This window comes from Diceros bicornis, chromosome 28 (genome assembly GCF_020826845.1).
Source record: "Diceros bicornis minor isolate mBicDic1 chromosome 28, mDicBic1.mat.cur, whole genome shotgun sequence".
Lineage (NCBI taxonomy): Eukaryota > Metazoa > Chordata > Mammalia > Perissodactyla > Rhinocerotidae > Diceros > Diceros bicornis.
The window spans coordinates 37,395,194-37,407,329 of NC_080767.1; the positions used below are offsets into that span (position 1 = coordinate 37,395,194).

Genomic DNA, 12,136 nt, shown 5'->3' on the forward strand with positions numbered 1-12,136 from the left:
CCCCAGGTGCCCGGAGAGGCCTGCACTCACCGCAGCCCACCATCATCGGCTGTCAGCGGAGAATGTTGGCTGCTTCCTGGGGGTGTCGCTTTACACAGAGGTAGGCCCACAGCCTCCCCTGCTCAGGTGTAGCTCTTAAGCACGGACTGAGGAGGAAGTATAGATTTTTCTTTTTAGGTGAAATAATGGAATTATGGTTATTTTTTTTCTTTTTTCAAGTCCTTATCTTTTAGAAAAATGTATGATGTGATATCTGGGACTTGCTGCAAAAGAGGACGTGGGAGGTTGAGATGAAGCGGGGTTGGCCGTGGAGTTGTTGAAGCTGCGTTCTGCACGTGTCTGCATCTTCCATAAGTTAAGAAGAGTCTGACCAACTTGCATTCAGCTTCAGCTGTAGCACTCCTGTCTGTAAGACCTGATACAAGAGGGAGCCCCTGTTTCCGAATCTGTGAAATGGGGCTAATCACAGCTGCCTCAAAGATGCTGGGGAGTTTTTAGTGAAATAATGCGTGGAAAACACTTAGTCTGGTGCTTGGCACCTAATCAGCACTCATACCTCCTGTTCTGGCTGGGAGTCTGGCCAGTCGACCCCTGGCTGGCCATTTGGGGTGGGGAGGGGGCTTTGGGGAGGGGCGGGGCCTACCTCCCTCCTGTGGACACACAGCCTGGCCTTTGCTTAGACCACTCTTGGCTCCACTTACATCTTTGGTTGGTTTGGACCTTTCTTGGCAACAGTTTGGAGCTAGAATCAAAAGTCAGATTCCTGGGTATCATTTCTGCCAAAATATTGGGTGGCTGAAGCATTTGTTGAGTTATGTATTTTTAAACATTTTCTTTTGAAATAATTATAATTCACAGGAAGTTGCCAAACATGTACCATGAGCTCCCACGTACCCTTCACCAGTTTCCCCTGGTGCTACCACACCTCTGCGATAGCAGTAGCACAGTTTCACAACCAGTAAAGTGACGTGGGTACGGAGCTTCCACACATGTTACCAGTCTTGCACGCACCTGTTTGTGGGTCCTCTGGGCAACCCATCAGGGGAGGAGTTGTCTTCATCCTCCCTTCTCAGACAAGCAGAGAGAGGCTCAGAGAAGTTATGGAGCTTCCCCAGCTGACATATGGCAGAGCCAGGACTCGGGACTGAAGTCGTGTACTTAACCGCTGACCCCGCCTTGCCTCCCTCCAGAGTGGCTGCCGGTAACCCAGGACTCCTTGTGTTTTTTGCAGGTGAGCCCAGGCCAGGATGGGGGACTGCAGGGACCTTTGCCCTCACCTTGACTCGATAGGGGAGGTGACCAAAGAGGACTTGCTGCTCAAATCTAAGGTAAAGCGTCAGACCTTACGGGGCCAAGGCCCACGCCCAGGGCCACTGCGTCCCTGGGGTACAAACGGCTCTGAAGCGGTGGAAGAGCCGGCTCCCCACCGTCGCTGCTGAGCCTTCTGTGTAAACGGAAAAGCTGGCGTCTGTTTGAGAGGCCTTCCGGGGCTGTGTCCTAACAGCCATTAATTACCATTTAGAGCAGTCCGTTTGGGAGCCGCTAATGCTTTGTCCATGAGCTGTTGGAGCAGGTGCAGAGCCTTTCCAAGGCAGGGAATGAGTCATGCTTTGAGTGTCCCTGGGCGTCTTCACACACGTGACCCGAGGGGGGCTCAGGGAGGCCCGAAGCAAGGAGGTGGGCCTCTGAGTGGGGAGGACGTGTCATTGTGAATAGGTGGCACTTTCACGTGGTTCAGAAATGAAACAACATAAGAATATACATGTCAAGAGGTCTCCCTGCCACCCCCGTCCCCACCCTCCCCATCCCACCCTCAGGGAACCACTCACATTAGTTTCTTTTGTATCTTTTTAGATTCTCTATGCACATGCATGCAAATACACTTATTTTTCATTTTCCCCTTTATTACATAAAATGTACCGCACTATAGACATTTTCGTAACTTGCTTTGTTCACATGATGATGTATCTTGGAGCTCTCAACATTGGTACATGGAGACAGCTTTCTCACTGTCTCGAAGTTGTTCTCATTTCATTGTGTGGACTCCACAACTGATCCTCCAGGGGTGGACACCTGGGCTCCTGCCAGTACCAATGATGCTTCAGTGAATGGCCTTGTAGAAATGTCATTGTGTGCATGGGCAGGGCCGTGCGTAGGGCACATTCCCAGAATCGGGGTTGTCAGCTCAGATCCCTAGAGACATTGCCAGTTCTTCTTTCCAGGCACCAAATGCCGGTCGTTCAGCCTCCCTGCACCAGCAGGTCCGGGGTCGCCTTTGGCCTGAGCTGGTTTGGTCTGGGCCTGTAGTGAGGGATCAGTTCTTCAAAGCACCTGTGGCTTCTTTTGAAGTAGTTTTGCTTCCCGTGTGGTCTGGAGGAGGAGCAGAGTGAGGCTGTGGCGCATCTGCACTGTCTAGTGCTGGGTTTCTTCCCGAGCCTACGCAGAGGAAGAAGTGAGACAAACCAAGAGGACTTTTTCCCCTAGAGGAGGCAGGAATAAGGGGAATCTGAGAGCAGGGAGATGAATGAGGTGAGAGGAGGGAGGCAGAACGTGAGAGGATTTGGGCTGGAATGTGGTAGCCTTTTTGGAATAGTGAGCGCCTCTGCAGCAGAAAGACCAAGAGCGTTTGGGGATGTCTCAGGCCTGCATATCAGAGAACATGTGTTTCAGCAGCTCTCTGAACATCTGGAAATCTACAAAGTGTAAATGACATTGTTTTAAAATACTCAGAAGGGGCAAGGATTTGAACAGGTAGCTCACAATGGAGGAAATGCAAATGGATGAGAAACTTTTGAAAAGAGATGCTTAGCTTCACTAGTGGTTGAGGATATTGCTAATGAAAGCAAGATGATACCATTTTCAGATGGGAAAACACAGGCTGATCTGATTCAGAGCCAACAGGGATGGAGGGAAGTGGACCATGCATGTTGTAGTGGGCTGGACATCACTGTAACTTTAGGGACACGATTCCACTTCTGGGAATTTGTCTAGTAGAAATGTAAGAACCAGTTATAAAGATACAAATACAGCAGTGTTTATAGAGCATTATTTGTAAAAGGAAAACCTGGGGCAAGCCTGGTGACGTAGTGGTTAAGTTCCCACGCTCCGCTTTGGTGGCCTGGGGTTTGCAGGTTCGGATCCCGGGTGTGGACCTGCACACTGCTCATCAAGCCGTGCTGTGGCAGCATCCTGCATATAAAGTAGAGGAAGATGGGCACGGATGTTAGCCCAGGGCCAATCTTTCTCAGCAAAAAGAGGAAGATTGGCTACAGATGTTAACCAGGACTAGTCTTCCTCACAAAAAAAAAAAAAAAAGGAAAACCTGCTGACAGTCTGAGTATTCATCAGGAAGGGGAGGGGTGAGTAAATGATGATGTGCCTATAGTGTGGGACACTGTGCACTTATTGCAAAGAATGAGATACAGTCTCTGTGTACAGACGGAGAAGGATCACCATAAATTGGTGACAAAAGCATGTTACAGAGAAATAGGTATAGCATGATCTTATTTTTCCTTAAAATTACACACCCCCAAATCGATGCATATATGTTCGTACCAGAAGAAAGTACAGAGAGATAAACTTCAAATTATTACAACATATGTGTATTATATATTATACAGTATACTTCAGATTGTATATAGCATATATGTATCATTTGAACTGTTAAAACAAGCAAGCATACTTTTGTCATTCAAATAACTGAAATGAAAAAGAAACCAGGGAGCTGGGAGTGAATTGTGAAATCACAAAATCACCAGAGATTACAAATTCCGGAAGATCAGGAGCTGCTGCTGAGTCCGATGAGCAGACTGATCTCCTGCCGCCCACAGCGTCCTCCGTGAGAGACCCTACCATCACAGATGGCAGATCTCAACTCCGATGCGTGAGACGAGCTGCTTCTCCTCAACCCACCTGCGAGTTCCGGGTTCAGACGCAGCCAGAATCTGGGCTTAGTGAGAATGAGCAGGTCCTGTGGAGGCCTGGGGGGTGACACAGCCACCTTTGTGGGGGAAAACCAGGTGGGAGGTTTGATGACCCAGGCTCCTTGGCTTCGCCTTCTGACCCTGCTCTGAGCAGGGCATGACCTCTCTGAGCCTCAGTTTCTCATCTGGACGACGGGGATCTTGTTGAGCCACTGCACGGACTGATGGGGATTACGTGAGCTGTCGTGATCCCTCACCAGGTGTCAGCTCCCCTTCTGGCTGAGCCTAATATTGTGACTGCTGTCAGAGGCCGGCACTTAGAATTCATCTTACGCTGACAGAGGCTGCGCACTGGGCATCATGGAGGCTCAGCTGGAAACTGCTGTTCTAGACATGAGCAGACAAAATTATTTAGGACACAGTTTAAGTTCTTGTAACAAAGAGACCCTGAAATACAGTGGCTTAATGAGGTGGAAGTTTACTTTTCTCTCGTTGAACAGTCCAGAGGTAGGTAGGACTGGGAGGGTGGCTCTACCCTTCTCAACATGTGGCTTTTGTCTCTTAAGTCCAAGGTGGTTGCTTCCGCTCCCGCCATCACATCCACTTCCAGCCAGTGGCAAGAGGAGAAAGAGCGGGTGTAGTGCACAGCTTGAAGTAGCCCACATCACTTTTGCTGTCATCCCATCAGCTAGAACTGAGCCTTGTGATCACAGTGAGGGCTGAGAAACGTAGTCTGCAGCTCCCCGGCCATGTGCTCAGCCACAGTTCATGCATTCTGTTGTTGAGGCAAGAAGGGGAGATATTGGTAGACAAGCAGCAGGCTCTGTCACCCAGACCACCGGAAACCTGGGTGTTTTCTGTGGCCCATAAATCTGTCAGTCTCCTAATTTGTTCCAGGCTCTGTGAAGTCACAGGGTAGACAAAAGAGCCCATCCGTCTTTCATGGAGCCCGTAGCTAGATGGGGAAAAGACTTAAACAGTGCGATGGAGGATGAGGGGAAGATGTGATGAGAGAGCACATTAAGGGGTCTGTTGATTTAAGTTTCAAATGAGTGTATTGACAATGTTTGCAGTCACATAATAAAATTCAGACAATAAAGTATAAGGTGCCCTTGGGGAACCTAATTTAGAGTGTAGGCTGGCGAAGGCCTTTCTGAGGCCAACAAAGTCTTCAGGCTGAGACCTTCAGGGTGCGTCCATCCGTCAGGTCAGCTCCGTGGAGGCCGGTATGGGGCGCCCTCCAGGCTGGGGCAGGCAGGCTCGGTGAGGGCCTCCAGGCTGCTCACACTTTGCTCTTTCTCTCTCCCCTCGACTGCCGCAGGGAGCCTGTCAGTCGTGTGGTGTTGCTGGACCGAACCTGTGGGCCTGTCTCGAGGTAGGATGTCCTTGCAGCTCTTGAGGGTGTGGAGCTCGGTCTAGACTCGGGGCTGGGAACACCTGTCCCCAGCGGGCACTGCCGGAAACTTTGGGCAGGGACCCAGGGCATGAGTGTGAACTCAGGTGTGGCGCCCAAGCCACTAGAGTCAGTGAGTCCCTGGGCTGGCTGCCTTGGCAGCCATGGAAAATGACAAAAAATAAAGCAGGTTGGAGAAGACTCGGGACTAAATTGATCCCACCTGCATCAAAGGCAAAACTACACTCTAGTGTGTGCAAGACCTAGTGGAGGCGTCTTGGCTCTGAGCCCTGACACTTCTTAGTGGCGGTCTGTCCCTGGGCCAGCCTGGGCCTCTGCTTCCTCACCTATAAAGCAGGGGCCACGACACTGACAACTGTCCCTGCCTCATGGGATTAGGGCAGAATTTGATGGGATGGTGCCTGTGATGGGCTTGGCAGGGTGTGTGGGCCACAGACAGTATCCAGTAAAATCCAGTCGTGTTCTGATTATTATTGCTTGTTAAAAAGAGTAACAGTTAGGAGCTGGCCCTGTGGCTTAGCGGTTAAGTGCGCGCACTCCGCTATTGGCGGCCCGGGTTCGGATCCCGGGCACGCACCGACACACCGCTTGTCTGGCCATGCTGAGGCAGCGTCCCACATACAGCAACTAGAAGGATGTGCAACTATGACATACAACTATCTACTGGAGCTTTGGGGAGAAAAAGGGGGGGGGGAAATGGAGGAGGATTGGCAATAGATGTTAGCTCAGGGCCGGTTTTCCTCAGCAAAAAAAAAAAAGTTGGCATGGATGTTAGCTCAGGGCTGATCTTCCTCCCAAAAAAAAATAAAAATAAGATTAACAGTTATATCAAAACATGACAGTTTTCTATGGGTGGTGGGATTATGGGTAATTTTCATTTTTTGTTTGTAGTTTTGTAGTATTTTCCAAATTTTCTACAAGTATGTATTTATTGCATTTCATAATCACACTAAAAATGACCGCGACTTAAAATTTCTTTCAAAACAAACAGAAGTAGAAACAAAAAATACAGCCTGAGGGGCAGACATTGCAGTTCAAGTCTGTCTTCGTATAAGACACAGGGGCCCCCAGGGGACTCTGGCCTTGCCCTTTTGGGCCTGTCACTCGTATAAAGTAGATTGCAAGACACTGTCTGGGCCCCAGGGGACGGCAAGAAGTGTGAGACGTGGTCCTGCCTCTGGGGAGCCCACAGACCCCAGAGAGACAGGTACGGAAACCTCGTGCAGGCAGTAGCGCGTCCTCCCCAGCCTGTGCGGTGCTGATGGCAGTGGAGAGCACACGCGCTCCTGTGGGGAAGCGGCCCATCGCTGGGGGGCTGCGGCGGAGAGGCACTGAGCTGGCCTTGGAGGATGGGCAGATTTGGGAGGAAGAGCGCAAGGCCAAGGGCGGGGTCATCAGGGACTGGCAGGCCCCACGGTGGGGCACCAGGTCAGCATTGGGCCCCCACTGCCTCTGCTCGCCCAGTGTCCCCCATTAGAAAATGGCTGTGAGGCCCCCACAAAAGTGTGGGTCCCAATAACTGGCCCATCGGGAAGTGGGTTTTGGTGGAAAAGGGGTGAGTGGAGGGAGAGGATCTGGGCACCAAGTAGCCAGGCCTCAGCTAGTCTCCCTCAGAGGGCAGGGGCAGCTTTTATGGTGGCCATCCCTGCCCAACGCGAGCTTCAGGTGTGTAAACCCGTGTTACTGTGGGGTGGCAGGGCCTCAATTCCTTGTGGGTCCTGTTGGGTGGAGACAGGGGACACTGGCTTGCTGCACTGGCACAGTCCTCTTGGCCAGCCCTAATCCACTCCCTTCCCTGTCTCCCCAGGTCGCCTGCCCCTACGTTGGCTGTGGAGAATCCTTCGCTGACCACAGCACCATTCATGCGCAGGTGAGCATGGTGGCCGGGAGCATGGGCTCTGCAGTCAGCGCGGAGTTCAAACCCCAGCTCCAGCCGCCTCCCAGCTCCATTCCCCGCTCTGGGCCTCAGTGGCTATGTCTGTAAAATGGGAATAATCATAGCAGGGTTGCTGCAAAGAAGCAGTGCTAATGCAGGTGCAAGCATTTGGCACCTGTCCGTGTTTGGTAAATGGCAGCAGCCCTTGGCATTCCTGGCCAGAGGGTGAGCAGCTGCCGAGCCTCCAGGCCCCTGTCCTGATGGGGCCTTTTCCTGAGGCCTGGGAGCTGAGGCAGGCCCGATGCAGGCTCGGGGCACCTGTTGGGCCAGCATATGCTTGACCTTACTCTGGATCTTGTCCTCCAGGCAAAAAAGCACAACCTGACGGTGAACCTGACCACGTTCCGGGTGTGGTGTTACGCCTGCGAGAAGGAAGTGTTCCTGGAGCAGCGGCGGGCGGCCCACCCGCCAGGTCCCTCGCCCAGGTTCTCGGAGCAGGTAAGGGGCTGCTGCAGGGTCAGCTTGGTTGTGGTGACACGTGTCGAGGGCAGGGAGGGCAGTGTGACCTGACCATCGGTGGAGCGTGGATTGGTGGGTCCCAGACGCTGTCTGTTCCTGGTCGGCGTTCCAGGTGCCGTGAGGAGCTCCTGTCGGCAGAGGCTCGCTGAGCCTGGTGCGTGCCAAGTCCCGTGTGAGGCGATGAGGATGCAGAGGCGACTGGGGTAGGCCTCCCTCAGGGAGGCCACATGTAGGTGCAGGGCTTGGGTGAGCCCAGGCCATGGGGCCACTGCAGACGCTTCCAGGCCTGTGGAGAGGCCCTGGCAACCCCAGATCTGAAATGTATCCCAGGGGAATCACGAGGAGTCGCTGCAGGAGCTTCTCTGTGGGAAACGTCTGGAACCCCCGGGCACACGCCAAGCAGGGCGCTGTGCAGCCCCCAAGGTGGCAGCCCGGAGAGCACAGGCACTGAGGCCTGGCCTCGGGTTGTGGTCAGCAAAGCCATTGTGGGACTGGCCCGCTGGAGGAGGAGCTCGGGGAGGCCCGGACGTGCGTGTGCGCATCGTCCCTCTTCCACGTTTAGACGGTGCCTGTCACGGAAGAGGCGCGCCATCGGTGTTTATGGAGTACATTTGTGGGCGTGGTAGATGGTTATGATTCTTTACCAAAAAGGCGATAAAACAATATATAGAATACCCTGTTTTGGGGCATGTGTGTGTATTAACAGTTTAAAATCTACAGAGATCCACGTAGACTATTAACAGTGGTTGTCTCAGGAAAGTTGGATTGCATGTTGTTATTCTTCATTTCTATTTTTTTCAAATGTATTATAAATAAATTATTATTATTCATTATCATAAATAAGGGCAAGGCCGCCAGTGCCATCTCTTTCCGCCGTGTCCTCTGCTTAGATGGGCTGACTTGGCGCAGGCTCTGGCTAGGGGGCTGAGCAGCTGGGCTTCTTCCTCCCCAGGAGGCACTTGGGCCTCTGACCCCCACTCTCCCCTCCTCACTCCTGTTTTTTCCTAACTCTGAGTCTTTAACGCAGGACTCTCCGTTGCCCTCCCACCCTCTGAAAGCCGTCCCTATTGCCGTGGCCGACGAAGGAGAGTCCGAGTCGGAGGACGATGACCTAAAACCTCGAGGTAACAGCACCCAGAATGGGGGAGCTGCTGGGCCAGGTGGGGGGCCTTGGCTGTGGCTGGGAAGCTCTGCACACGCTGTCTCATGTGGGCAGGGAAGGGCAGTTGGACAGCCAACCCGTATAGCGTGGTGGCTTCCCGTGGAGTGCCAGCTGCCAAGCCAAGTCCCGGAGGCCCGGCAGTCCATGTCCCCTGTCTCAGCCGTGTGACCCTGGGCAGGCCGCCCCTCTGCACCTGGGCCTCCTCGCCTACACAGTGTGGACAGTGGGCTGGGCTGGGTGGAGGGCAAAGGAGTCCGTCTGTTTGATGCGCTCAGGTAACTATAGCCGTTGTGAGCAGGAACCACATTAACTTAGTTGGCAGATTTCTGGGGTGCAACACCATCCACCATGCTCTCCTCTGGCTGGGTCCTGCGGCTCGAGAGCCACAGCTTGTCTCCGAGTGTGGACTGTGAGATTCCTCACTGGGCAGGACGCTCACCTTCCCCTCCCCGCGTGCCTTGGTTTTCTAGGCCTTACGGGCATGAAGAACCTCGGGAACTCCTGCTACATGAATGCCGCCCTGCAGGCCCTGTCCAATTGGTAGGTGTCACTTCCTCTGGGAGATAGGGGCCAGGGGCCGTGCCCGGGAGCCCTGGAAGTAGCAGCAGCAGCCCCCAAGCTGTGTTGCATATGTTGCCCACAGACACGTGTGTATGGATACACATCAGAACCCCTGAAAACACACATGCCCTTTGACCCAGAAATCCCTCCTATCGGAATTTATCCTAAGGAGACCACTAGAGATGTGGAGAAGGCTGTCTGTGCAAGGATGTTCATCATTCTGTTGTTTATTGGAAACAATTTAAACAATTTAAATGATTAGAGTTGCAAATTCATTGTAGGCCAGCCTTACAGTGAGTGCAGGAAAAAATGGTGCAAGACAATATTTATTGAAATGGGAAGGCGTTCAGAATATGGTAAGGGGGAAAAAGGAGATTATAAAGCTTTGTGTGGTGCAATCTCATTTTGGGGGCAAAATATTCATTTCCATTTGGAATAGGCTGTTAACTCCATGAGGCCAGGGCATCTCCTATGCCTGGTACACAGATGTCCCAACTAGTAGAGATTCAGTGTATGTTTATGTGGAGGGAGGGAGGGGGTATGTCTGCATAGAAAAGGCTAGAAGGCTATGCCCGAGAATCTTCAGAGTAGCTGTCTTCACGTGGTAGGATTAAGGCTGATTATTATTGTTTGCTTACGTATATTTTCTAGTTTTTCTATGATGAATGTATCTTTCTTATGTAATGAGAAAGTTTAAAAACACGAGGAAAAGGGGAGTGGAGGAGATGCCTCCCGGCTCCGGAAGGTTCCCCCAGAATGGGCCGACGGGAGGAGCAGGTGCTGTTCCTCTCTCATTCACGCGGCAGCCGTCCCCTGACCCCACTGCCCTCAAGTGGGAAGCTCATCTGACCTGGGAGGGGAGAGGGGCAGTATTCGTTTCCCAGGGCCGCCATAACGAAGTACCACTGGGATGCTTAAACAACAGACGCTTATTCTCTCCCGGTTCTGGAAGATCAAGGTGTTGGCAGGGTTGCCTTCTTCTAAGGCCTCTCTCCTTGACTTGCAGACAGCCACCTTCTCCCTGTGTTTTTATGTCATCTTCCCTCTGTGCAAATTTCCTCGTCTCATAAGAACACCAGTCATATTGGCTTAGGACCCACCCCCATGACCTCATTTTAACCTAATTACTTCTCTAAAGACCGCATCTGCAAATACAATCACATTCCGAGGTCTGGGGTTAGGGCTTCAACATATGAATTTGGGGGACATAATTCAGCCCATAACAGGTGGGATCCTGCTAGTCATCCACAGGCATTTCTGGCTCCAGGGGGCTCTGGTACGTCCCCCACACAAGCAGTCCCCCGCACAGGAAGCTTTTGCTTCCCCACCCCGCTCTTTCTAAACAATGCCATGTGCTCTTTTTTCCCCTTCTGCTCTGGCTCACTTCCCCCATCCCCCAGCCCGCCGCTGACCCAGTTCTTCCTGGAGTGTGGAGGCCTGGTGCGCACAGACAAGAAGCCAGCCCTGTGCAAAAGTTACCAGAAGCTGGTCTCTGAAGTCTGGCACAGGAAACGGTGAGCTGAGCCCCTGACCTCAGGCAGGTGTGTGGGGACGGGGATTTTCTCTCGGCCCCTTGATCGAGCACTTGCCAGATTTTACCCTGTGTGATGCTCACAGCAGCCCTGTGAGGAGTAGGTCAGAGTCAACCCTATTCTACAAATTGGGGAAACTGAGGTTCAGAGAGATTTAAGCATCTTGCTCAGGGTCGCACGGCTTGTGAAAGGTGGGGCTAGAATTTGAACCTGGTGTTGATCCCAGCTGGCAGCCATGATGTGCACGTAGGAAAGAATCTCATAAGTGGTGGCTGGCGCTGATGGGGCAGGGGCTTTACCTGTGTGAAATGAATTGAAAGACCGGAAGCTTGGATTAGACCTGTTTCTCCAGGAAAAGTCAAAATTAGGAATAATTTAAAATGAGTGCGTAGAAATGTATGAAGTGTAAACTAGGTTATAAAACAGTATGATGCAATATAATTCCAATTTTGTAAGAAGCCAAGTTTAAGTGTATACCTGTATGTATGTTGTGTATATGTCTGTATTTTCATGGAAAAATCTGGAAATCTTCGTGGTAGTTATGCCTGGGTGGTGATGTTAGTGGTAGTATTTCTTTGTTGGGCTTTTCTGAAATTTTAGATTTTTCAATAATGAATGTGTATTACTTTTGAAATTGGAAAAATCACAATAAGTATTTTAGGATGCAAACAATTTTAAAGTAGGCTTGTCATGGACCAGCAGGAAGTGGTGCCATCCCAGTGAAGAGCTGGCCTGGTTGAGCCATGACCTGATAGTTTTCTTCTTGACTGTGGGGATGTGCGAGCCTGCTGGAGCTCCCGGCCAGGTCGGCACTCCCACCGTTGCAGTAAGCGCCTCGCTGAGTCTGGTCTGACCTCACTGGCCGACTGCCAGCACTCGCGGGATTGAGTAGCTCAGAGCAGGCCGCCTGCACTAATGGGTTTGTCTTCCTACAGCCCAAGCTACGTGGTTCCCACCAGCCTGTCCCACGGGATCAAGTTGGTCAACCCGATGTTCCGTGGCTACGCCCAGCAGGTAGGCCGTCCGAGCTGCCCAGGGGACCCCCAGGGCCGTTACCTACCAAGCCTGTCTTGAGGCCAAGACCAGCGTGGAAGGCAGCAACAGCAGCTTAGCGTTGCGAGGCGGGTCTCCAGATCAGACTCTCGTGTG

The 12,136-nt window shown here is 52.1% G+C and overlaps 1 protein-coding gene across 4 annotated transcripts in view; it reads left to right on the forward strand.

Moving 5' to 3' along the window:
* Positions 1-12,136, forward strand: part of USP20 (ubiquitin specific peptidase 20) — a 45,853-nt gene that overhangs the window by 14,870 nt on the left and 18,847 nt on the right. For all 4 annotated transcript variants that reach the window (XM_058524266.1, XM_058524268.1, XM_058524265.1 and 1 more), the window contains exons 2-11: positions 7-100; positions 220-408; positions 1,232-1,328; positions 5,245-5,298; positions 7,145-7,207; positions 7,580-7,711; positions 8,760-8,856; positions 9,365-9,434; positions 10,856-10,969; positions 11,923-12,001. In XM_058524266.1, coding sequence (XP_058380249.1) covers positions 1,248-1,328; positions 5,245-5,298; positions 7,145-7,207; positions 7,580-7,711; positions 8,760-8,856; positions 9,365-9,434; positions 10,856-10,969; positions 11,923-12,001 — 690 coding nt within the window. In that variant the 5' untranslated portion in view covers positions 7-100; positions 220-408; positions 1,232-1,247. The remainder of the gene's footprint in view (positions 1-6; positions 101-219; positions 409-1,231; positions 1,329-5,244; positions 5,299-7,144; positions 7,208-7,579; positions 7,712-8,759; positions 8,857-9,364; positions 9,435-10,855; positions 10,970-11,922; positions 12,002-12,136) is intronic.